This window comes from Rutidosis leptorrhynchoides, chromosome 3, assembly GCF_046630445.1.
Source record: "Rutidosis leptorrhynchoides isolate AG116_Rl617_1_P2 chromosome 3, CSIRO_AGI_Rlap_v1, whole genome shotgun sequence".
In the NCBI taxonomy this organism is placed as follows: domain Eukaryota; kingdom Viridiplantae; phylum Streptophyta; class Magnoliopsida; order Asterales; family Asteraceae; genus Rutidosis; species Rutidosis leptorrhynchoides.
Window position 1 is genome coordinate 654,242,927 of NC_092335.1, and position 25,542 is coordinate 654,268,468.

At 33.6% G+C, this 25,542-nt stretch overlaps 2 protein-coding genes across 2 annotated transcripts; both read right to left on the bottom strand.

The window, feature by feature from the left end:
• Positions 1-4,706: 4,706 nt before the first annotated feature.
• Positions 4,707-5,465, bottom strand: LOC139902503 (uncharacterized). The gene has a single exon (XM_071885118.1). The coding sequence runs from the start codon at positions 5,463-5,465 to the stop codon at positions 4,707-4,709; it is 759 nt and encodes a 252-aa protein (XP_071741219.1).
• An 11,848-nt stretch (positions 5,466-17,313) lies between these two features.
• On the bottom strand, positions 17,314-24,676 carry LOC139902505 (B3 domain-containing transcription factor ABI3-like). Its single transcript, XM_071885119.1, has 6 exons — positions 22,862-24,676; positions 22,673-22,765; positions 22,467-22,567; positions 22,283-22,335; positions 22,014-22,090; positions 17,314-17,427 (listed from the first exon to the last, which is right to left on the bottom strand). The coding sequence occupies exons 1-6, from the start codon at positions 24,674-24,676 to the stop codon at positions 17,314-17,316; spliced, it is 2,253 nt and encodes a 750-aa protein (XP_071741220.1).
• Between the last annotated feature and the right edge of the window lie 866 nt (positions 24,677-25,542).

Sequence of the window (25,542 nt, forward strand, 5' to 3'; positions counted from 1 at the left end):
GGAATCAACCTCAACCCTGTATAGCTAACTCCAACATTCACATATAGAGTGTCTATGGTTGTTCCGAAATATATATAGATGTGTCGACATGATAGGTCGAAACATTGTATACGTGTCTATGGTATCTCAAGATTACATAATATACAATACAAGTTGATTAAGTTATGGTTGGAATATATTTGTTACCAATTTTCACGTAGCTAAAATGAGAAAAATTATCCAATCTTGTTTTACCCATAACTTCTTCATTTTAAATCCGTTTTGAGTGAATCAAATTGCTATGGTTTCATATTGAACTATATTTTATGAATCTAAACAGAAAAAGTATAGGTTTATAATCGGAAAAATAAGTTACAAGTCGTTTTTGTAAAGGTAGTCATTTCAGTCGAAAGAACGACGTCCAGATGACCATTTTAGAAAACATACTTCCACTTTGAGTTTAACCATAATTTTTGGATATAGTTTCATGTTCATAATAAAAATCATTTTCTCAGAATAACAACTTTTAAATCAAAGTTTATCATAGTTTTTAATTAACTAACCCAAAACAGCCCGCGGTGTTACTACGACGGCGTAAATCCGGTTTTACGGTGTTTTTCGTGTTTCCAGGTTTTAAATCATTAAGTTAGCATATCATATAGATATAGAACATGTGTTTAGTTAATTTTAAAAGTCAAGTTAGAAGGATTTACTTTTGTTTGCGAACAAGTTTAGAATTAACTAAACTATGTTCTAGTGATTACGAGTTTAAACCTTCGAATAAGATAGTTTTATATATATGAATCGAATGATTTTATGAACATCATTACTACCTCAAGTTTAGTAGGTAAACCTACTGGAAGTGACAAGAAATGATCTAGCTTCAAAGGATCTTGGATGGCTTGAAAGTTCTTAAAGTAGGATCATGACACAAAAACAAGTTCAAGTAAGTTTTTTTACTCGAATTAAGATAGTTTATAGTTATAGAAATTGAATCAAAGTTTGAATATGAATATTACCTTGAATAAGAAAGATAACCTACTGTATATAACAAAGGTTTCTTGATCTTAGATGATTACTTGGAATGGATTAGAAAGCTTGGAAGTAAATTAGTAAACTTGAAGGGATTTTTGAAGTGTTCTTGAAGTGTTCTTCCTATGATGATTATAGCTTGATTCTTGAAGTGATTTTTGATGAAGATGATGATTAACTACTGGAAAAATACGTTCATAATAGTGTGTGTGTGTGTTGAGAGAGAATTAGAAAGAGAATTGGAAGTGAAATGGAGTGAATGATGAGTGGTAATTGGTGAGTGGTGAGTGGGGTTAAAAGGAGTTCTAGTTAGTTGACTAGCTCATGGTAGAAGTTAAAATTGATTAGTCATACATGACATAATCAAGAGTGGAATCCCATGCTAGTTCCTATTGGTATATACCCATAGTAAGTACGTTTTGAAGCTGTGTATAATACGGGTAAGAATACGACTAGAATTCTTGATGAAAGAAAAGAATGGGAAAGTAACTGTAACCATTTTCGTTAAGTATGAGTGTTTTGATATATGTCTTGAATTCTTCTAAAAGTGTTTTAATACATCTAAATACACTACATGTATATACATTTTAACTGAGTCGTTAAGTCATCGTTAGTCGTTACATGTAAGTGTTGTTTTGAAACCTTTAAGTTAACGATCTCAATTAATGTTGTTAACCCATTATTTATTATATCTAATGAGATGTTAAATTATTATATTATCATGATATTATGATATATTAATATATCTTAATATGATATATATACATTTAAATGTCGTTACAACGATAATCGTTACATATATGTCTCGTTTCGAAATCCTTAAGTTAGTAGTCTTGTTTATATGTATATAACTTATTATTAATATACTTATGGAGATACTTACTTATAATAATCTCATGTTAACCATATGTATATCCATATATATATCGTCATGTCGTTTTTACAAGTTTTAACGTTCGTGAATCGCCGGTCAACTTGGGTGGTCAATTGTCTATGTGAAACATATTTCAATTAATCAAGTCTTAACAAGTTTGATTGCTTAACATGTTGGAAACATTTAATCATGTAAATATCAATCTCAATTAATATATATAAACATGGAAAAGTTCGGGTCACTACAGCATACATAATGGATCCAATTGCAGAAGCATATGGAGTTCCATTCATTCGTCTAAGCTCATCATTTGTGCTAGGACTTTGAGACTTGCTCAATATTGTACCATGTGACATTGGAAAATATTCGCGTTTGAAATCTTGCATCTTGAATCTTTTTAGAATCCTTTCAATATATGCACTTTGGCTCAAGCCGATTAGCCGCTTTAATCTATCTCTATGAATTTTTATTCCTAGAATATAAGCAGCATCGCCAAGGTATTTCATTTGAAAACACTTCCCAAGCCAAGACTTTACCTTTTGTAAAGTTGGGATGTCATTTCCAATAAGTAGTATATCATCTACATATAAGATTAAAAATACTACTATGCTCCCACTAGCCCTTTTGTAAACACATGGATCATCTTCATTTTGGATAAAATCAAACTCTTTTATTTTCTCGTCAAAACGAAGATTCCAGCTTCTAGATGGTTGCTTTAATCCATAAATGGCTCTTTTAAGCTTACACACTTTATTAGGATACTTAGGATTTACAAAACCTTCTGGTTGTTCCATATAGACATCTTCACTTAAGTGTCCATTAAGGAATGCGGTTTTTACATCCATTTGCCATATCTCATAGTCATAATATGCGGCTATGGCGATGAGTATTCTAATTGATTTTAGCATGGCCACTGGAGAGAAAGTTTCATCATAATCAACACCATGAGTTTGAGTGAAACCTTTCGCCACTAGTCTTGCCTTAAATGTATGTACATTTTCGTCCATATCGGTTTTCTTCTTGAAAATCCATTTGCTCCCAACAGCCTTGCTATCAGGAGGTAGATCAACTAAGTCCCATACTTCGTTGTCATACATGGACTGCATCTCTTCATTCATGGCTTCATTCCATTTCTTAGATTCAGGATCTAATGTAGCATCTTTGTAGTTAGTGGGCTCACTTTCATCCACTAAGAAAATGTCGTCATATCTTTGGGGACTATGACGAGGTCTACTAGATCTACGAATGTCTTGTGTTACTTCAGGTTCCTGAGCAACCAATTGTTCAGGTTCTTCAACAATTTGTTGATAGCTAGTGCCAACCTCAGGTGTGATATTTTGTGGTTCTTGAATTTCTTCAAGTTCTACATTACTCCCACTTGCTTTATTTAATAGAAACTCCTTTTCTAGAAAAGTAGCGTGTCTAGAAACAAACACTTTGTTCTCGGTAGGATTGTAGAAATAATATCCCATAGAATCTTTTGGGTATCCCACAAAAATGCATTTGATAGATCTGGATCAAGTTTGTTGGAAGTTTCTTGTCGAACATGAGCTTCGCAACCCCAAACTTTCAAATAAGATAAATTTGGAACCTTTCCATGCCATAACTCATATGGTGTCTTATTTACCTTTTTGTTTGGTATCATATTTAGTATGCGAGCAGCAGATAATAAGGCATAGGTCCAGAAAGATGGAGGAAGTGAAGTATGATTCATCATAGATCGAACCATATCAAATAGGGTTCGATTCCTCCTCTCAGAAACACCATTATGTTGTGGTGTTCCAGGTGGAGTGCGTTGTGAAATAATTCCACAATTCTTTAGATGATTATCAAACTCTTGACACAAGTACTCACCTCCTCGATCCGATCAAAGAAGCTTTATCGTTTTGCCTAGCTGATTTTGAACCTCATTTTGAAACACTTTGAACATTTCAAATGCCTCATGTTTATGTTTCAATAAGTAAACATAACCAAATCTACTGAAATCATCAGTAAATGTAATGAAGTATCTTTCACCATTTCTTGACATAGTTCTAAAAGGACCGCATACATCGGAATGTATAAGTCCCAAAAGATCCTTTGCTCTTTCTCCGGAACCGGAGAAAGGTGCCTTTGTCATCTTCCCGCTTAAACAAGATTCACATACATCAAATGACTCAGAGTTAGTTGATTTTAAAATTCCATCAGATTAGAGTTTGGTTATGCGTTTCTTGTTTATGTGACCAAGACGACAATGCCATAGATAAGTTTGATTCAAGTCATGCTTGGATCTTTTGGTGTTTATGTTATACATAGAACTATTATTGGATGAATCTTGTATGTCAACTTCATATATGCCATTGTGAGGCCGTGCCTCAAAGTAAAAAACATCTTTATTGAAAACTGAAATATTACCATTAGGAAAAGCATACGAGTAACCAGATTCATACAAACGTGCAGCTGAAATAATGTTCCTAGTTAGACTAGGGATATAATAACAATTATTTAATATTAAATACAGGCCATTTGGTAATAAAAGTTCATAAGTGCCTATTGCTACGACCGCAACATGTGCTCCGTTGCCAACATGCAATACCAAATCGCCTGGTTTCAGCTTCTTAATCTTTCTTAGTCCCTGCACATTATTACAAATGTGAGTTCCACAACCAGTATCAAATACCCATGAATTACTAGAGAAAGCAAATAGTTCTATCATATAGATACCTGAGGTGCTATCATTGCTAGCCTTTGTCTTCTTCAGCTCTGCAAGGTAAGTCGGGCAGTTTCGCTTCCAATGACCAATTTCTCCACAATGGAAACAAGTGGCATCTTTGGTGGGTTTTTATTTCTTCTTGACAGAATCCTTTGGGACAAACTTTTTGCCTTTGTAGTTGCCCTGACTCTTAGGTTTGCCTTTACCTTTGCCTTTGGCTTGTGGCTTCTTGATTTTTCCTTCCCGAATCATGAGGACTTCAGAGGTTTTGGATGGAATATTCTTCTCGGCAGTCTTAAGCATTAAATGAAACTCCGAGATAGATTTCTCCAAATTGTTCATATTGTAGTTCAAGACGAACTGGTCATATGACTTTGGTAGTGAGTTGAGGATCAAGTCTATTGCCAACTCAGGACCAATGGAAGATCCAAGCCTCTCAAGTTGATCTATGTAGCTCTTCATTTTTAGAACATAAGAGCTTACAGATGTCCCCTCTGTCATCTTGCATGCGTGTAACGCTCTGACAGTTTCAAAGCATTGTTGCCTAGCTTGTTGCTGGAATATTTCCTTTAGCTGCTTAAGCATCTCAAAGGCATCATGATGTTCCAGGTCCTTTTGCAAGTCTGGAATCATGGTGGCTAACATGAGGCATGCTACCTCTGTGGAGTCATCCATATGCTTAGTCCAAGCATCTCGGATGCTCTTAGTGGCATTAGCAGGGGGTTCCTCGGGAACGGGTCCATCAAGTATATACGACTTCTTTTCGACTTTGAGAACAATTCTCAAATTACAATACCAGTCTAAGAAGTTCGTATCATTGAGTTTTTCCTTCTCTAAGACAGATCTTAGAGAAAGGTGGTGAACGGGTATAGTTGCATTGGGTGACATCTACAAAATTAACAAAGTTCTTTTAGTATTTTTAATATTTGATCCTTTAATAATTAATTACCCTAACTTTCTTATGAAAAATTAATTTGTTAAAGGCTAGAATCCAAGTTACATTTAACCTTGAGTGGTTGGCTGATGCTCTCTCCACTAAGTTTAAATTAACAAGGTAGGTAGCGATTACCAATTGCAAGTCTAATATAATTTCTATATCTTAATGGGATCTTTAACAACGATTGTCAACTGGTATGTTTAATCCCATCTATGCCTTGGGCCTCTTGTGTTTGGCTGATGCTCTCTCCACAAGAAGCACCAATTAAGTTGTCCTATTTAAAAACTATGATGTTCGGCCCAAGACTGTCATGGGAATCGCGAAACACCATCTCGGTAATCACAAGACGACCATGGTGGTTGGCTGATGCTCTCTCCACAACGACGTACAAATGACAAGCGGGTGTCTTAAAAAGGATGGCATAAACTTACATTTTAAAAGGGATTTTATGTTTTGTATTATTTCAATTTGACAAAACATTTCGTATAATAATTGTTGCATGCATTCAACAATATATTATACGTATACTTTAGATAAAATCATATTTTATATGTTGGTCTTGAGTTTATAGAATCTCTATTTTAGTCACTCACGGCGTGTCCAATTTTAAACTAATATCCTATATTAATATGTATACATTGAGCTCGCTAACTTAAGACCAATTTTAGTTTCTAATAAAACTCATTTTATTTAAAACTTTATACAAGAGTTTGGTTTAAATTTATTAAATTCATAATTTTAATGTTAACTTTGAGCTTTATGTAAAAACTCATTTTTATTAAAACTCATTTTATACTTTTACGAAAAACCATTTTCAAAATTATATATAAATTTACCAAACTCTTATTTGTGTTTGATTTGTTAAAAAAAAAATTATTTTCTAGCATGCAAATATCCTATATTCAAACATGCAACATACAAACATAAACACAACAATTAATAGGTGCATAGCCAAGCCTTTTTCTAATCAGTTTTCGTGAGCCAAACGAAGGGACCGAGTCAATCTAAGGACATAACAAATATCCATGCTTCATTGTGATGTCTTGAAGCTCCCACTTGCCTAGTCAACATTTGGTGTTGCAAATGGCTCTAAAATTGCTTAGAACTCCATCTTAAATTTTCTTCATGTCTTGTTACATTTTTATAGATAAAATATACAAGTCTACACTAATACTTTTACATCTCAAAATTAAACGAAACATGAAAAATAAAATTATTACAAACCGTTATAAATAAAAGAATAATTTACAACCCAATCGAATTTCAACACAACCAAACATCACAAAATGGTCTAAAGGCTTTCTATGCACCATGCAACTTAATATATCAACTATTATATATATATATATATATATATATATATATATATATATATATATATATATATATATATATATATATATATATATATATATATATAGCAACTTCTACAACCATACATGCATGTAAAAGGAATGGTTGTAGCAAATAAAATAACTAAGTTGCATTTTAGTAATCTACAACTTTTCCGTTTTAGAAAAAAAAGTTGTTCATTTCTAATAATAAGAACAAGTTCTTATTGTATATAACATAAGTTTCTTAACACATGCAAAAGCGGCTCTGATACCACTGATGGGGTTTGTATGAAATTTCATAAAACTATTTAGCAGCGGAAGCATGTACAACAATTTTTAAACCTTTCAAAAACTCCCCACCAAGGATCCAATTGCATGTTGTTAAGAAAACTAAATAATAAAGAGTGAGTTTAAAGACTACAACCTTTGAAGACTTTGAACTTGAGAAGTATGTATGCTAAGAATGTAGGAGCCAAAGTAGCCTCCCTCTATCGATAATCCACACGAAAACAAACTCCAATATCAACTGGATGCTAGTCCTTTATAACCCTTGAAAACAAGTATAAGAAACAATCTTTCTTATTTCTTATTTTCTAAAACTATCTTGTTTTAGTAACTCTTTCAACTTGAAAGAAAACTTAGAATCTTTTGTAAGTAACTAAAAGAACATGTTTGATAATACTTGCAAAATATGTTTTCTTCAAAAAATCTACAAGTATCCGTATGTATTCTTTCATTTTAAAGAAAACCACAACTAAGCCATCATGATTCATCATTTCACTTTTGCTTTTCTTCCACCAATTAGTGTAAGGTTATCATGACATCCATTATAAGTTTATAATACACATTTATCTTTTAAAAGGTTGAATAAATAATGTGTATGTATAGCCTTTAATGATATGACTTAGATAATGTATACTTGCACATTATATAATTAAATTACAAGATAGAATCAAGTAACAAATTTTACTTGTTATCATTTATATATATTTGTAATATTATTACTTCAATCAAATAATAATGTTAAAACATATATAATAGGGTTAAAATTATTCAAATCATATTCAAATATGCAATTGATATTTATTTGCTCATTGTGTGTGACCCTATAGGTTCAAATGTTATTAGTAGTATAGAAATAAGTTGTGTCTTGGGCATTAATAACCAACAATCTCCCACTTGCACAAGATTCAACATATGTCAACACAGACAGTGGTAAACGTCTAACAACATGCCACTGCCCCTAACAACACATGAAAAATGTCATTCCGAGCATCCATTGATTCTTAAGTTACTTCTTCAAATCAATATATAGGTAAGGTATCAGTTATCCCTTTGTTACTGACATCACGTTGAGCATGAGACATGGATAGCAATCAATCTCATATTTAGCTCATACATTATGTTACTCGATCAAGATTGAAAATGATAAAACAAACACCATTGAATACATCAATATATTTTGAACGTGGCCACACATCTTAATCAATTTAAATCATCGAGGGGCCCATAGATGTCAATCTCTTATCCAGATAAGAGGAACAAATCCCGTCTAGACTACACACGTCTCTCATGTGTCTCATATTATACTTAACAATAGCTTTTATGATTGTCTGGCTAAAGAACAATGTTTGACTATGTTAAAGTATAACAATCCTCACACTTAGACCCAATATGTATCTACGGTCTAAGGATATAAAGATATTACCATTTTCAAGAATCACTTATGACATCGATCCATGAAGTGATCTTGAAAGCGGGTCATGTCCAATGTTTATTCTCCAATAAACATAGGTGAATTTGGTTGCAACTCCCTTGCTCTACTTTCATCTTCATGAAAGTCAACCAACTTATTCACATTAGTCTTAACTCACAACTATTCCCATAATTGTGATCGACTATGGACATTTTAGAATAACAATGTTATTCAAGGATTTAAACATACTAATAAGGAACACAACAATTATTAATGAGGATGATTATATCCGAATACATCATATCATTTAAGATAAATGTTGCATAAATGTTCTAAAATATCATAATACTAAATTATAAATCATTCCAATCATTAACATTACGAAGCCCTATACATCGAGCATGACCCTCGTGTTTTGATTGTGCCAAAGCCCTTGTAAAAGAGTCAGCAAGGTTTTGGTCTGTGTGAACTTTACGAATACAAACATCTCCATCTCCCACTATGTAACGTATGTAGTGGAATCTCCTAAGGATATGTTTGGTGCTGTGATGCGATCTAGGTTCTTTTGCTTGAGCAATAGCACCATTGTTGTCGCAAAATATTTCTATGGGGTCTTCTATGCTTGGCATCACCCCTAAATCAGCAATGAACTTTTTCATCCACGCAGCCTCTTGTGCCGCCTCCGATGCAGCAATGTATTCAGCTTCTGTAGTAGATTGTGTAACTACTTTCTGCTTAGAACTTTTCCAAGTTATAGCTCCTCCATTTAAGATAAAGACATATCCAGATTGTGATCGTGAATCATCTCTATCAGTTTGGAAACTAGCATCTGTGTAGCACTTTACAGTAAGATCTTATTCCACACCACCATAAATTAAGAACATATCTTTAGTCCTTCTCAAGTACTTTAGGATGTTCTTGACAGCCATTCAGTGGCTTTCACCCGGATTTTGTTGGTATCTACTCGTCATGCTCAAAGCATACGATACGTCTGGTCTTGTGCATAACATGGCATACATAATGGATCCAATTGCAGAAGCATATGGAGTTCCATTCATTCGTCTAAGCTCATCATTTGTGCTAGGACTTTGAGACTTGCTCAATATTGTACCATGTGACATTGGCAAATATCCGCGTTTGGAATCTTGCATCTTGAATCTTTTTAGAATCCTTTCAATATATGCACTTTGGCTCAAGCCGATTAGCCGCTTTAATCTATCTCTATGAATTTTTATTCCTAGAATATAAGCAGCATTGCCAAGGTATTTCATTTGAAAACACTTCCCAAGCCAAGACTTTACCTTTTGTAAAGTTGGGATGTCATTTCCAATAAGTAGTATATCATCTACATATAAGATTAAAAATACTACTATGCTCCCACTAGCCCTTTTGTAAACACATGGATCATCTTCATTTTGGATAAAATCAAACTCTTTTATTTTCTCGTCAAAACGAAGATTCCAGCTTCTAGATGGTTGCTTTAATCCGTAAATGGCTCTTTTAAGCTTACACACTTTATTAGGATACTTAGGATTTACAAAACCTTCTGGTTGTTCCATATAGACATCTTCACTTAAGTGTCCATTAAGGAATGCGGTTTTTACATCCATTTGCCATATCTCATAGTCATAATATGCGGCTATGGCGATGAGTATTCTAATTGATTTTAGCATGGCCACTGGAGAGAAAGTTTCATCATAATCAACACCATGAGTTTGAGTGAAACCTTTCGCCACTAGTCTTGCCTTAAATGTATGTACATTTTCGTCCATATCGGTTTTCTTCTTGAAAATCCATTTGCTCCCAACAGCCTTGCTATCAGGAGGTAGATCAACTAAGTCCCATACTTCATTGTCATACATGGACTGCATATTTTCATTCATGGCTTCATTCCATTTCTTAGATTCAGGATCTAATGTAGCATCTTTGTAGTTAGTGGGCTCACTTTCATCCACTAAGAAAATGTCATCATATCTTTGGGGACTATGACGAGGTCTACTAGATCTACGAATGTCTTGTGTTACTTCAGGTTCCTGAGCAACCAATTGTTCAGGTTCTTCAACAATTTGTCGATAGCTAGTGCCAACCTCAGGTGTGATATTTTGTGGTTCTTGAATTTCTTCAAGTTCTACATTACTCCCACTTGCTTTATTTAATAGAAACTCCTTTTCTAGAAAAGTAGCGTGTCTAGAAACAAACACTTTGTTCTCGGTAGGATTGTAGAAATAATATCCCATAGAATCTTTTGGGTATCCCACAAAAATGCATTTGATAGATCTGGGATCAAGTTTGTTGGAAGTTTCTTGTCGAACATGAGCTTCGTAACCCCAAACTTTCAAATAAGATAAATTTGGAACCTTTCCATGCCATAACTCATATGGTGTCTTATTTACCTTTTTGTTTGGTATCATATTTAGTATGCGAGCAGCAGATAATAAGGCATAGGTTCAGAAAGATGGAGGAAGTGAAGTATGATTCATCATAGATCGAACCATATCAAATAGGGTTCGATTCCTCCTCTCAGAAACGCCATTATGTTGTGGTGTTCCAGGTGGAGTGCGTTGTGAAATAATTCCACAATTCTTTAGATGATTATCAAACTCTTGACACAAGTACTCACCTCCTTGATCCGATCGAAGAACCTTTATCGTTTTGCCTAGCTGATTTTGAACCTCATTTTGAAACACTTTGAACGTTTCAAATGCCTCATGTTTATGTTTCAATAAGTAAACATAACCAAATCTACTGAAATCATCAGTAAATGTAATGAAGTATCTTTCACCATTTCTTGACATAGTTCTAAAAGGACCGTATACATCGGAATGTATAAGTCCCAAAAGATCCTTTGCTCTTTCTCCGGAACCGGAGAAAGGTGCCTTTGTCATCTTCCCGCTTAAACAAGATTCACATACATCAAATGACTCAGAGTTAGTTGATTTTAAAATTCCACCAGATTGGAGTTTGGTTATGCGTTTCTTGTTTATGTGACCAAGACGACAATGCCATAGATAAGTTTGATTCAAGTCATGCTTGGATCTTTTGGTGTTTATGTTATACATAGAACTATTATTGGATGAATCTTGTATGTCAACTTCATATATGCCATTGTGAGGCCGTGCCTCAAAGTAAAAAACATCTTTATTGAAAACTGAAATATTACCATTAGGAAAAGCATACGAGTAACCAGATTCATACAAACGTGCAGCTGAAATAATGTTCCTAGTTAGACTAGGGACATAATAACAATTATTTAATATTAAATACAGGCCATTTGGTAATAAAAGTTCATAAGTGCCTATTGCTACGACCGCAACATGTGCTCCGTTGCCAACATGCAATACCAAATCGCCTGGTTTTAGCTTCTTAATCTTTCTTAGTCCCTGCACATTATTACAAATGTGAGTTCCACAACCAGTATCAAATACCCATGAATTACTAGAGAAAGCAAATAGTTCTATCATATAGATACCTGAGGTGCTAGCATTGCTAGCCTTTGTCTTCTTCAGCTCTGCAAGGTAAGTCGGGCAGTTTCGCTTCCAATGACCAATTTCTCCACAATGGAAACAAGTGGCATCTTTGGCAGGTTTTTCTTTCTTCTTGACAGAATCCTTTGGGACAAACTTTTTGCCTTTGTAGTTGCCCTGACTCTTAGGTTTGCCTTTACCTTTGCCTTTGGCTTGTGGCTTCTTGATTTTTCCTTCCCGAATCATGAGGACTTCAGAGGTTTTGGATGGAATATTCTTCTCGGCAGTCTTAAGCATTAAATGCAACTCCGAGATAGATTTCTCCAAATTGTTCATATTGTAGTTCAAGACGAACTGGTCATATGACTTTGGTAGTGAGTTGAGGATCAAGTCTATTGCCAACTCAGGACCAATGGAAGATCCAAGCCTCTCAAGTTGATCTATGTAGCTCTTCATTTTTAGAACATAAGAGCTTACAGATGTCCCCTCTGTCATCTTGCATGCGTGTAACGCTCTGACAGTTTCAAAGCATTGTTGCCTAGCTTGTTGCTGGAATATTTCCTTTAGCTGCTTAAGCATCTCAAAGGCATCATGATGTTCCAGGTCCTTTTGCAAGTCTGGAATCATGGTGGCTAACATGAGGCATGCTACCTCTGTGGAGTCATCCATATTCTTAGTCCAAGCATCTCGGATGCTCTTAGTGGCATTAGCAGGGGGTTCCTCGGGAACGGGTCCATCAAGTATATACGACTTCTTTTCGACTTTGAGAACAATTCTCAAATTACAATACCAGTCTAAGAAGTTCGTATCATTGAGTTTTTCCTTCTCTAAGACAGATCTTAGAGAAAGGTGGTGAACGGGTATAGTTGCATTGGGTGACATCTACAAAATTAACAAAGTTCTTTTAGTATTTTAATATTTGATCCTTTAATAGTTAATTACCCTAACTTTCTTTTGAAAAATTAATTTGTTAAAGGCTAGAATCCAAGTTACATTTAACCTTGAGTGGTTGGCTGATGCACTCTCCACTAAGTTTAAATTAACAAGGTAGGTAGCGATTACCAATTGCAAGTCTAATATAATTTCTATATCTTAATGGGATCTTTAACAACGATTGTCAACTGGTATGTTTAATCCCATCTATGCCTTGGGCCTCTTGTGTTTGGCTGATGCTCTCTCCACAAGAAGCACCAATTAAGTTGTCCTATTTAAAAACTATGATGTTCGGCCCAAGACTGTCATGGGAATCGCGAAACACCATCTCGGTAATCACAAGACGACCATGGTGGTTGGCTGATGCTCTCTCCACAACGACGTACAAATGACAAGCGAGTGTCTTAAAAAGGATGGCATAAACTTACATTTTAAAAGGGATTTTATGTTTTGTATTATTTCAATTTGACAAAACATTTCGTATAATAATTGTTGCATGCATTCAACAACATATTATATGTATACTTTAGATAAAATCATATTTTATATGTTGGTCTTGAGTTTATAGAATCTCTATTTTAGTCACTCACGGCGTGTCCAATTTTAAACTAATATCCTATATTAATATGTATACATTGAGCTCGCTAACTTAAGACCAATTTTAGTTTTTAATAAAACTCATTTTATTTAAAACTTTATACAAGAGTTTGGTTTAAATTTATTAAATTCATAATTTTAATGTTAACTTTGAACTTTATGTAAAAACTCATTTTTATTAAAACTCATTTTATACTTTTACGAAAAACCATTTTCAAAATTATATATAAATTTACCAAACTCTTATTTGTGTTTGATTTGTTAAAAAAAAATTATTTTCTAGCATGCAAATATCCTATATTCAAACATGCAACATACAAACATAAACACAACAATTAATAGGTGCATAGCCAAGCCTTTTTCTAATCAGTTTTCGTGAGCCAAACGAATGGACCGAGTCAATCTAAGGACATAACAAATATCCATGCTTCATTGTGATGTCTTGAAGCTCCCACTTGCCTAGTCAACATTTGGTGTTGCAAATGGCTCTAAAATTGCTTAGAACTCCATCTTGAATTTTCTTCATGTCTTGTTACATTTTTATAGATAAAATATACAAGTCTACACTAATACTTTTACATCTCAAAATTAAACGAAACATGAAAAATAAAATTATTACAAACCGTTATAAATGAAAGAATAATTTACAACCCAATCGAATTGCAACACAACCAAACATCACAAAATGGTCTAAAGGCTTTCTATGCACCATGCAACTTAATATATCAACTATTATATATATATATATATATATATATATATATAGCAACTTCTACAACCATACATGCATGTAAAAGGAATGGTTGTAGCAAATAAAATAACTAAGTTGCATTTTATAAATCTACAACTTTTCCTTTTTAGAAAAAAAAGTTGTTCATTTCTAATAATAAGAACAAGTTCTTATTGTATATAACATAAGTTTCTTAACACATGCAAAAGCGGCTCTGATACCACTGATGGGGTTTGTATGAAATTTCATAAAACTATTTAGCAGCGGAAGCATGTACAACAATTTTTAAACCTTTCAAAAACTCTCCACCAAGGATCCAATTGCATGTTGTTAAGAAAACTAAATAATAAAGAGTGAGTTTAAACACTACAACCTTTGAAGACTTTGAACTTGAGAAGTATGTATGCTAAGAATGTAGGAGCCAAAGTAGCCTCCCTCTATCGATAATCCACACGAAAACAAACTCCAATATCAACTGGATGCTAGTCCTTTATAACCCTTGAAAACAAGTATAAGAAACAATCTTTCTTATTTCTTATTTTCTAAAACTATCTTGTTTTAGTAACTCTTTCAACTTGAAAGAAAACTTAGAATCTTTTGTAAGTAACTAAAAGAACATGTTTGATAATACTTGCAAAATATGTTTTCTTCAAAAAATCTACAAGTATCCGTATGTATTCTTTCATTTTAAAGAAAACCACAACTAAGCCATCATGATTCATCATTTCACTTTTGCTTTTCTTCCACCAATTAGTGTAAGGTTATCATGACATCCATTATAAGTTTATAATACACATTTATCTTTTAAAAGGTTGAATAAATAATGTGTATGTATAGCCTTTAATGATATGACTTAGATAATGTATACTTGCACATTATATAATTAAATTACAAGATAGAATCAAGTAACAAATTTTACTTGTTATCATTTATATATATTTGTAATATTATTACTTCAATCAAATAATAATGTCAAAACATATATAATAGGGTTACAATTATTCAAATCATATTCAAATATGCAATTGATATTAGGTTCAAATGTTATTAGTAGTATAGACATAAGTTGTGTCTTGATCATTAATAACCAACAAAAAGTCCCTAACCTCTATTCTGGCAATTGATCCTCTAAATTAGAAGAGGATATACATTCCTTACACTTTACAAAAGTTAGTTACATAGAATATTATCTCAATAATGAAAGTCAACCGTATCTCTATTAATATATATAATGTGTAAAAAACGTACTAAGTTGTCAATACTGAAATTTAACTATATAACCAATCGGAAATTTCAAGATTTTTGTGTTTGCCAATACATAAAAAAGTGTTTCGTTCTTCTTATTATAATGTGCTGTCTTGATAAATTAACTATATATATAGCTGTTAGATTTAGGGAATGAAAATATGTTTAATGATTTTAAAATCCAACAATATGTTACGAAGTTATGGGTCAAATTATAAAGATGAGGATCAATCCAGAGTAAGGGATAGTGACGAAATATTTCATGTTTTCTATATGGAAATCCTTTTCCCCCTCATATTTGGTTCCAATGACGCCTTTTGCTTACTATTTTCTTCTATTATTAGAAGAGAAACCATCACCTAATTTACTTTATTTGTTTTGGCGAATCGACAACCTGATTTTCTGCGATGACTCACGTCTTGTTTGCTCTATTGTTTTGTTTTCACTTATCCTAATTGGACCGACTACTTTCGTATTAAATAGAGATTCAACTGTTAGCATTTAGTGATGTAACAAACGTACAATTTTTGGATTGAATGAATTGATCAAACTTTACTAAGAAATGACAAAATATCGAATGGTTATCATGTACATAGTGATAATGATGATATATTAAGCAATGGAATTAGTCAAATAAAATAAGATTTTTTAAAATGTATTGTACATAGTGGCTAATATTTTTTTGATGACATTTATTTAAATGTACAATATATTTATGAATGTTAACGACAACCTTTAAGAATGTTTTTAAAAATTCTGGAAAAGTTGAAGAAAACTATATAATTAAAATTGTTAAGATATAACAAGTGGAGAATATACATCAAATTTTAAGCGGACAACATTTCTCATTGGGGGATGATTCTCACACACACTTTTTTGATCCTCACACACCAATTGAGTATTATTAGAAGAGTAAAATGTTGAAATATGTATGTGAGAATCAAAAAAGTGTGTGTGAGAATCACCCCCCTTTCTCATTAGTTTGATAAACCAATTTAATAATTGATACACATGTTCATCATGTTTTAAAAATTTGATTAACACCATTTCCAAAATTGATAGACAATTGTCCGATCTATCACTTATTATTTGCCATAACAAGTCCTATAATAAAATGATTGAACCTCAAATCTAAAAGTTTTTCTAGTTCATTCGAAATCGATTTTTGTTATTATTTTCAAACCGGTATGAACATGCAAATTTTAGTTCAACCTGGTTGAATTGGTAAACCCAAACAGGAAAAACTTTCCTGGTTTCTGAACCTAACCTCCAACTGGCTTGATTTAAAAACCGGAGATTTACATATTGACTCTATATATCTACATGAGAATATGAAGACAATAACAATACTGATGCAAAGTGGTCATATATTTATGTCATCTGTTCGAGAATTGCACATACATATTTAACCAAGAACACAAATTACCATACATAGGTGTCACAAATGAACCAAGTTACTCCACCCATATATATAGTCCAAGGGGGAGATGGTTAACTTTGAACATTACATACCACATATTATGATCATTGATCAACTATACATGCTAATCAACATACATATTGAAGATGAGTAATTATATCACGAAATTATACATAAACGATATCTAACCAAAGATCTCGATAGAGACCTCCTGCGTAAACCAAACTCATCAAGATTGAAAGTTACCTTCAACATCAATCATCAGGTTACATATTAAGCCAAACTCGGTCAGCGTAATCATATCAACTAGCAGTAAATGGAGAAGCTTTGCAGTCCATTTGATGATAACATTGCACATTAACGTCGTCACTTAAATCATGTTATTTTGGAGAGCTTCTCGCAGATTGGGATGTGCCTCGATAGCTTCTTTTAACAGATTTCTTGACCTCGGGTTTACCACTGGCTGGTTGTCGTACCCTCACTCCCCTAATTAACTGCCAATAATACGAAATGAAAATTAGGACCCAACTTACTAAAATGTACTTGATATAATTTGCACTAAATGTAGTGTGTAGTTGTGTTAATATAAAATGTTCCCACGATCCCAATTTATCCCAATTTAATAGTGACAAATAAAAATATGTAGTTTAAAATATACCATTATTACAATGTATTTTTTTTTTTACTTCACAGTTGTTAGAAAATGGGTATGAATTGACTGCCGGATTCGTTCTTGAATCGTGTGTTCACTTTCTCTATAAAGTATTTCGACCCTACGATTGCCTCGGTTACACGAAATCTTTACAGGGATAAGACAAGAACGCAATCAGTGTTTTTGGCAATGAAATCACTGATCAAATTGTTAGAGAGTATGTGTGTGTTTCTGTTTATATGTTCATCTTGAAAGCAAAAACATATTCCTATATTTATAGGAAGTGAAAAGGTGCGAGTGAAAGGACGCAACCTTTCAATGTAAATATGCAACTTTTCACCGAAAAGATGCAACTCTTCATTTACATCTTTTAGAAATGACATCACTCTTCATGAAGAGATGTAACCATTCGTGGTTACCTTCCCATGAAAAGATGTAATTTTCAATACCTTATTGAATTAACTCGAACGAGCGTGCACTCCACACTCTCCAAACTCGTCATTGAGCTTAATTCGATAAGCCTTTGCTTTCTAGTAAATCCCAGTTAACTAAAATGATTGTTGATAACACTAAAATCACCAACAAATCTCCCCCATTTTAGTGTAATCCTTGATTTACTAAAATAATTAAACAAACAGAACAAACTGATGCATAAATGGAAATGTTCATGAAGAATTGAATTTCCACTTAGTATAATATTTACGAGAATTCGAAAATCAGGGTGTTCACGAAGAATTGAACCCTTCAATTCATATGAAAACTATAAAATATTATACACATCAGTTTCTTACATATCTCCAAGACAATCTTGACACTATTATAAGCCATGTGTCCCAATCCTTCAGTGAACATATTGGCAGCTAAGTCCAAAGCTCCATTGAAGCGGCAAAACTTCATGTTCACATAGGTAGCTCTTTTAGTCTTGCACCCGCATATGCAATTTTTCAAAAGAACTATTAAGAAGTTAAACTTCAACCTAACTCCACTTACGGGTCTAAACACATACTTTGGGATCATAATATTTATGTGTTTCAATCTTCAGAAAGTAAGCTTACCTCATTGAATTCAGCTCCCAGCGTTGTACTAGAAGGGAATTGGGCGTCTCACTTTGGAAGATTTAATGGACTTCAATCCCACATCATTAGCCCTTGCGCGCGCTTCCTGCTAATGCTTTTGTCAAGTGATTTTGTTAAATTTTGTTGTGACCCAACAAAATTCACATTCATCACACCATTCGTGATCACCTCACGAAACATTATATGTCTAAGGCATAAATATCTAGATTTTTCCTTGTACATTTGACTATATGCCTTAGTCATAAATATCCCAATAACTAGGGATCTAAATGGACATTACTCACATCTTTTCCGACTTCAATCAACTTTCCTTAGTAATCCTTCTATGAAAGGATTTACTAAATTCTTATTCAACCATAAGACACTCGCGAGTATTTATTAATTGATTGATCAGTCATTGTGTATGTCCACTTTTCTATGGCTCAACAATGTAAACTTATCATTTGTACACCCTTGATAATGTATCCCCATTATCATCATGTACACAATTATTCTTATTACATTATATAGTGAGATTATTATTATAAACATACCTTAGTCAATCCACTTCTAAGACCAAGCAGACATGACAACAAATGTTTATAATGTCAATAATCACAACATCAATCCTTTGATCCAAGATACGTCATCTATACCAAGTGTAAAATCCAACAACTTGTAGATGTATCATCTTATTGATCAACAGTAAATAGTAAATTCAATATAATTTATTATGCTTTAAGGATTATCATTGTGAATTAAACCATAGTCTATGGTTGACTTTTACAAGTATTAAAATACTTAAGTCCCATCACAATGAATACCACTAGACCATGTTTAATCTTTCTAACACCATGCTAAATTAGTCACTTGATGTATCACACACATCATATCACCAATTTTCAAAGCAAATCGGTACTCAGAAACAATTAAGCAACATCTAATCCTTATTCCATATCAAAATATATTTGTTTCACTAACTTGTACCATTTTGATAAATCATCAAATGGTTATTGTAGACATGTCTCACCAATGAGTAAAGATTTCATGATCATTTTATTAGTAACAAAATAGTCACATCACAATAATATAATATTGTCTTTAGACTTAACCAACGGATTATTACCACCCGTTAAATATCCTATCAATTGTTACTAATCACCATTGTTTTATCAACAATAATAACATTAACGACCATGGGGGCGTTCATATTAATATCCAAAGAATATATCAAAATATTCTTTTATTGACATCAAGTATCCATAAACAATCGTAGCAATTGTTGGATCATATTGATGACCTAATTATAACCATCAAATATTTGAAACAAGTCCATGCTTCAAAATATATGATCAATTTATTTGAAATATAAATATAATTATCATCGTAACAATGTTGGTTACATCATATCCATCCACATGTTAATGAAAATATCATTAGAGTCGCATGCGAAGTTATAACATCTTCAAGATATTGTTATCCATATTAAATTCATGTAATCAATAGATTATTGGTTTCCATGTCTTAACAGACACCATAACAATCCTTTTATGGATTAGAATCAAACAACATGAATTTATACTTACTACAATTAAATAACATGAAATGAAACAGTTATGACTTTATACAAAGTCCATGTAGTAACCGACACCTCATGTACCGACATTAACCCTTTCACCAAAATTATATGGTTTATTGTTGCCCCTTATTTCACCAGTTACCAACGACTAATTATGGTCAACTTAACCACAACTTTCATGAACGTTGGTTACTCAACATAGTATCGTTCATAGTCGAACAAATTATCGATTTGCAAAATTTCATGACAAACTAATAATCTCGTGATTTTAAATCCAGAAATAAAGATGCAACACAAAGGGTCTAAGGGCAAGTTCAATTAACCACCAAATCTTTGTAACTATTACACACACACACACACACACACAAAAAAAAATAATCCTTTTTTGCAGAAATTCTTGCCCACCATGCGGTCACGTGATTTTGTTGAACAATCATTTATTACAATATTTTATAAAAAACCATTTCCATGGATACATCATACATACATATGTATACATGACTTTTCCTGTATGCAATTCCATTGCAAATACCAACGCCAAAATATCATTTAGAATCACAGTGATATTCATACATGTTAATTAATTTAATTAATTAATTCTCACATGTAATTCATGTTAATTAGTCATGCCATGAAAATAAATAGAAAGGACAGAATAGCGTATCTGTAAGTAAGAAGGATTGATATCCCATGTAGATTCCACTACATGCATCTTCTTAATCAGAGAGTTTCAGATAAATTTCACAACTTCAAACATCCATCCGATTCCAATCCATGTTTTTCAACTTAATACTTTATAGATTTGTTAGAAAATGGGTATGAATTGACTGCCGGATTCGTTCTTGAATCGTGTGTTCACTTTCTCTATAAAGTATTTCGACCCTACGATTGCCTCGGTTACACGAAATCTTTACAGGGATAAGACAAGAACGCAATCAGTGTTTTTGGCAATGAAATCACTGATCAAATTGTTAGAGAGTATGTGTGTGTTTCTGTTTATATGTTCATCTTGAAAGCAAAAACATATTCCTATATTTATAGGAAGTGAAAAGGTGCGAGTGAAAGGACGCAACCTTTCAATGTAAATATGCAACTTTTCACCGAAAAGATGCAACTCTTCATTTACATCTTTTAGAAATGACATCACTCTTCATGAAGAGATGTAACCATTCGTGGTTACCTTCCCATGAAAAGATGTAATTTTCAATACCTTATTGAATTAACTCGAACGAGCGTGCACTCCACACTCTCCAAACTCGTCATTGAGCTTAATTCGATAAGCCTTTGCTTTCTAGTAAATCCCAGTTAACTAAAATGATTGTTGATAACACTAAAATCACCAACAACAGTTCAGCTCTTAATTTTTGCATATTTTTTTTTGTTATATATGCATAAAGTAATGGTAAGAAACTCTCCTTAATCATGCTAATCAACAAAAAGGAATACTAGACAAACATATTAGGACTGAGGGAGTACGAAAAATGATTGGGAGGCCTAAAGGTGTATGCTTAAATTTAGATCTATCTAGCGATGATCTAGCTAGATAAAGGTGTATGCTTAAATTTAGATCTATCTAGCTAGATAAATAGAGAGAACTCATATATATATTTTTTTAGATAAGCGATCAACTAACTAGCAAAACTCATATAATAATAGATAAGCCTTGAGCTTGTAATATCAAATGTATAGTTTGCTCAACGTTTAGTTACATTTCAGGTGTACTATATTTTTCAATGTTGGATTTTTAAGGGAAACCGAAATCATATATGAAGAATTTGATCAACAGATACTTACGTATTTGCCACACTTGACGTCGGAATATAGCACTATGAAATCTCCCTCTTGGAGCCCATTTGCTTTCACAAAATCACCTGAAAATGAATAAAAGAAATATGATTGAACATATTGTTAATCACAGATGTAACATTAGGTACTGTTTACTAATACAACAACGATTATAGGAAAATTTTAAATCAAAATTTTCTGGTGAGTCCTAGAAGTGGGTATGGAAATACTAACGAACACATTCCAAATTCAGAAAAAAGTTGTTAACGAGTGCTAACCTGTGTTTTCTAGGAGGTACATTCGACTTTTGTTGTTTGGCCAGAACCTGAGGCTCCACATTTATAAAGGAAACCAAACATTACTTAGTTCCATACTCAACAATTGAACCCAAATTCAAATGCCTTCATATTTAAGGTCAATAAATTAAACGTAAATAACGACTAAATGTAACAATTGCAATACCTATAACGCATGTTCCACACTTGAGAAGTCCCAATATCCTCCATAGCAATCGAAATTCCATCCCTAGAGTCCAGATCGGGTAGGTGACTCTCGGCTTCTTTCTGTTATTTAAATCAAATTCAAACAAAATTAGATTACATAAAATATGATAAACTAATTGTATTTAAACAAACTAACTAACAAAAGTTAATAAATTAAGATCATACTTTAGGCAGCACAATCCTCCCTAGACTTCCAACATCACTTTGTTTCAATACTTTCTGAAGCAGAAACTTCAAATTCTTCTCAGTCTTAAGTCCCTAATTATCACATTAAACAAATTAGGAATCAAAATATCATCCTCATGTATTAATCATATAAAAATATGACCAAATGTTATAAAAAGCTTAACATACATGCAGTTTATCTGTTGAATTCTCTTTATTCAAAGGGTCACCAGATGACTGAAACGGTCTCGAGGACAGACGCTGTGGGACCTCCACAGAAGGCGGTGGAACGGTGGCCGTAGACGTTGGAGATGGCCAATACATCCAACCTCCACCATGTGATTTCGATGAACAATTATCATCAACTAACATTGGTTGATGATCCGAATTGGCCATATTGTTATGATGATTGTTATGATTTTGTCTTGAATGATTGTGATGGTGAAAGTACGTTCGACGCTGTCTCGCCATACGTTTCTTACGCGCCTCTTTAGTCGCAGACGAACCTAACCTCATCACCCTCTGTTCGCCTCCACCGCCAGCTGTGTACACGTTCGGATTGTACGGATACTGTTCGGGATAACTTGAAGCTAAAGGCATAATCTGTGGAGCATAACTTTCAGGAAACTGGTTGTTATAAGGAGACCCAACCATGGTGAGCTGTGAAGGGTTCCAAGATGGTGCAGATTCAAGAACTTGATATTCACCTGAACCCTGATTACCATACGGGTTAATATTACAGTTCAACCCCGAATTGTACTGATTTCCACCACCCATGTAAGAAAACGATGGTGTCGGTTGTGATGCCACCATCGTCATTCCGTTATTCTGGGCATCCGTCGTACACATGTACGACGGATACCCTACGGCAGGTGGGATCCACGGAGGCGGTGAAAATCCGTGGTTCATCTCACCGGGCAGAACCCAAGAATTACAGTTAAAAGGTGGCGGTGGAGGTGCCTGTGGTGGGGGTCCCTGGTAAGGTTGTTGTAAAGGATATTGGTTCGGGTTTGGGTTAGGGTTTGCGACTGCAGTGAGTAATTCGCTGCAGCCGCTATTTTTTCTTTGGAGTTGGTGTTGTTGCACCCACTCAAGTATCAACTTGAGTAATTGCTTTTTTCCTTCTTTTGAAGATCCTAATCTTTTTGAAGCACATTCAACTGTTGATTTCTTCAGCTTAATGTTTCTCATATCTTCGGCAGATATAACATTTTTATTCGATTTCAACCAATCGAAAAACATCGTCCCGAGTTCATCTAACCTTCCTTCATCACCTTCTTCACCTTCTTGTACCACATCACTTCGGTTACTGTTTCCTCTACCATTACCACCACTACCACCACCCTGTTCTTGTTGCATATTTGGGGTATCTTGTTCAAAAATCGAACATGGGTCCCACATATCATTCGCATCAATCAGATCCATGTACCCAAAATTTTCCATTACATCCATGCAGTCAATAGTCCCACTACCATCAGTTGTCTCCAACGGCCGCGGTAGCGGAACACCGCCGCGTTCAGCTACCGTTGATGTTGTTGACATAACCGGAACACCTTCACTCTCCTCAACACCAAGGTTTATTTTTTTCTTATTCAACTTCAACTCATCATCACCTTCTTCTTCAGTCACATACTCCGACTTCAGCACGGCCCATGACTGTGCCGAGGAAGTCGAAGAAGAAGCCGAGGACGCCGACGACGTTGTTGTCGCCGATGAAATCGGCTTCGCGGGAGCGGGATTCGAGGACGAAGACGACGAAGAAGACATGCATGGAAAGTCAGGAATTTGAGGAAACTGATCGTTGTAAAACATGGATGGATCATTCATTTCGTGAAGTAAATTTTGTTGTTGTGCTCTTACATCAATCTCCCAGATCCCTCTTTGATCATCGGTGCTTGTCATCATAGTTGTACCCAATGCATCAAAACCAGTACTCCGTTTTTCCTGCTCACCAATATTTTCATAAACTTCCATCACATCAACTTTCTTTTGTTTAGGATACATGGGGTTTCTATTATATCACTAGATCTTAATCTTAATTCAAAAAGAAAAAACAAAAAAAAGGTGGTAACTAAAAAGAAGTTATCAAATCTAGCTTGTACTTGATGAGAGTACAAAAAACAACATAAAACATCTGGATATTTAACTTAATTAAGCTAAAACTTCACAACTTGATATATCTATCTATCTAACTTTATCTGTCTATATGCATCCAAATATTATTATTATTATATTTAATTAAATTAATTTAATCTACACACACACATCCCTTTCACACAACAAACTTAATTAATCCTCTCTTTTAAACACACATTCTTGACAAAACCAAACCCTAGAATCAAAAAACCACCTTTGTTTGAATTAGTGGAAAAAGGTTGTTGATTTGGGGTGCAAAAAACTTTAAAAGAAGTGGGGTTGAGTTGTTGAAGATAAGTTTAAAAAGAAAAAATGAAAATTCTTTGCAGCTTTGTTTGGTTGTTCTTGAGAGAAAGAAAGAGAGAAAACAAGAAATGAAAGAAACCAGGGGCTGGTTTTAGGTATTAAAATTTGATAATTTGATTTGTGCATCTCCGATTTGTACGGTAGCTAAAACAGGCCATGCGTCGGATTATGAATGGTGGTTAGTAAGCGGTGGCTCAGTCTTTTTTCATATTGTTGACGGTAAGCTACGTACCAAGCACCTCAATTCTCTTTCTGCAAATTAAATTATTACTATTTCATCACCAATGCATCAAACTTTGAGAATTGAACTTGTTCTATTTTTACCTATTTTCTTAAATTAATTGTTATCCTTTTTGTGTTGAAAATCACCAATGTGTTTTGGATCTTTGTCAACATAGTATTTATTTATCATGCTTTTAATTAGTCGT

Bases quoted from the DNA above. Each gene is read 5' to 3' on its own strand.
- LOC139902503 (XM_071885118.1), bottom strand. From the start codon at position 5,465: ATGTCACCCAATGCAACTATACCCGTTCACCACCTTTCTCTAAGATCT.
- LOC139902505 (XM_071885119.1), bottom strand. From the start codon at position 24,676: ATGTATCCTAAACAAAAGAAAGTTGATGTGATGGAAGTTTATGAAAAT. The intron at 22,568-22,672 runs GTATGATCTTAA...TTTAAATAACAG, and splicing joins GGAGGATTGTGCTGCCTAAA to AAAGAAGCCGAGAGTCACCT. The intron at 22,091-22,282 runs GTTAGCACTCGT...ATTCATTTTCAG, and splicing joins GTACCTCCTAGAAAACACAG to GTGATTTTGTGAAAGCAAAT.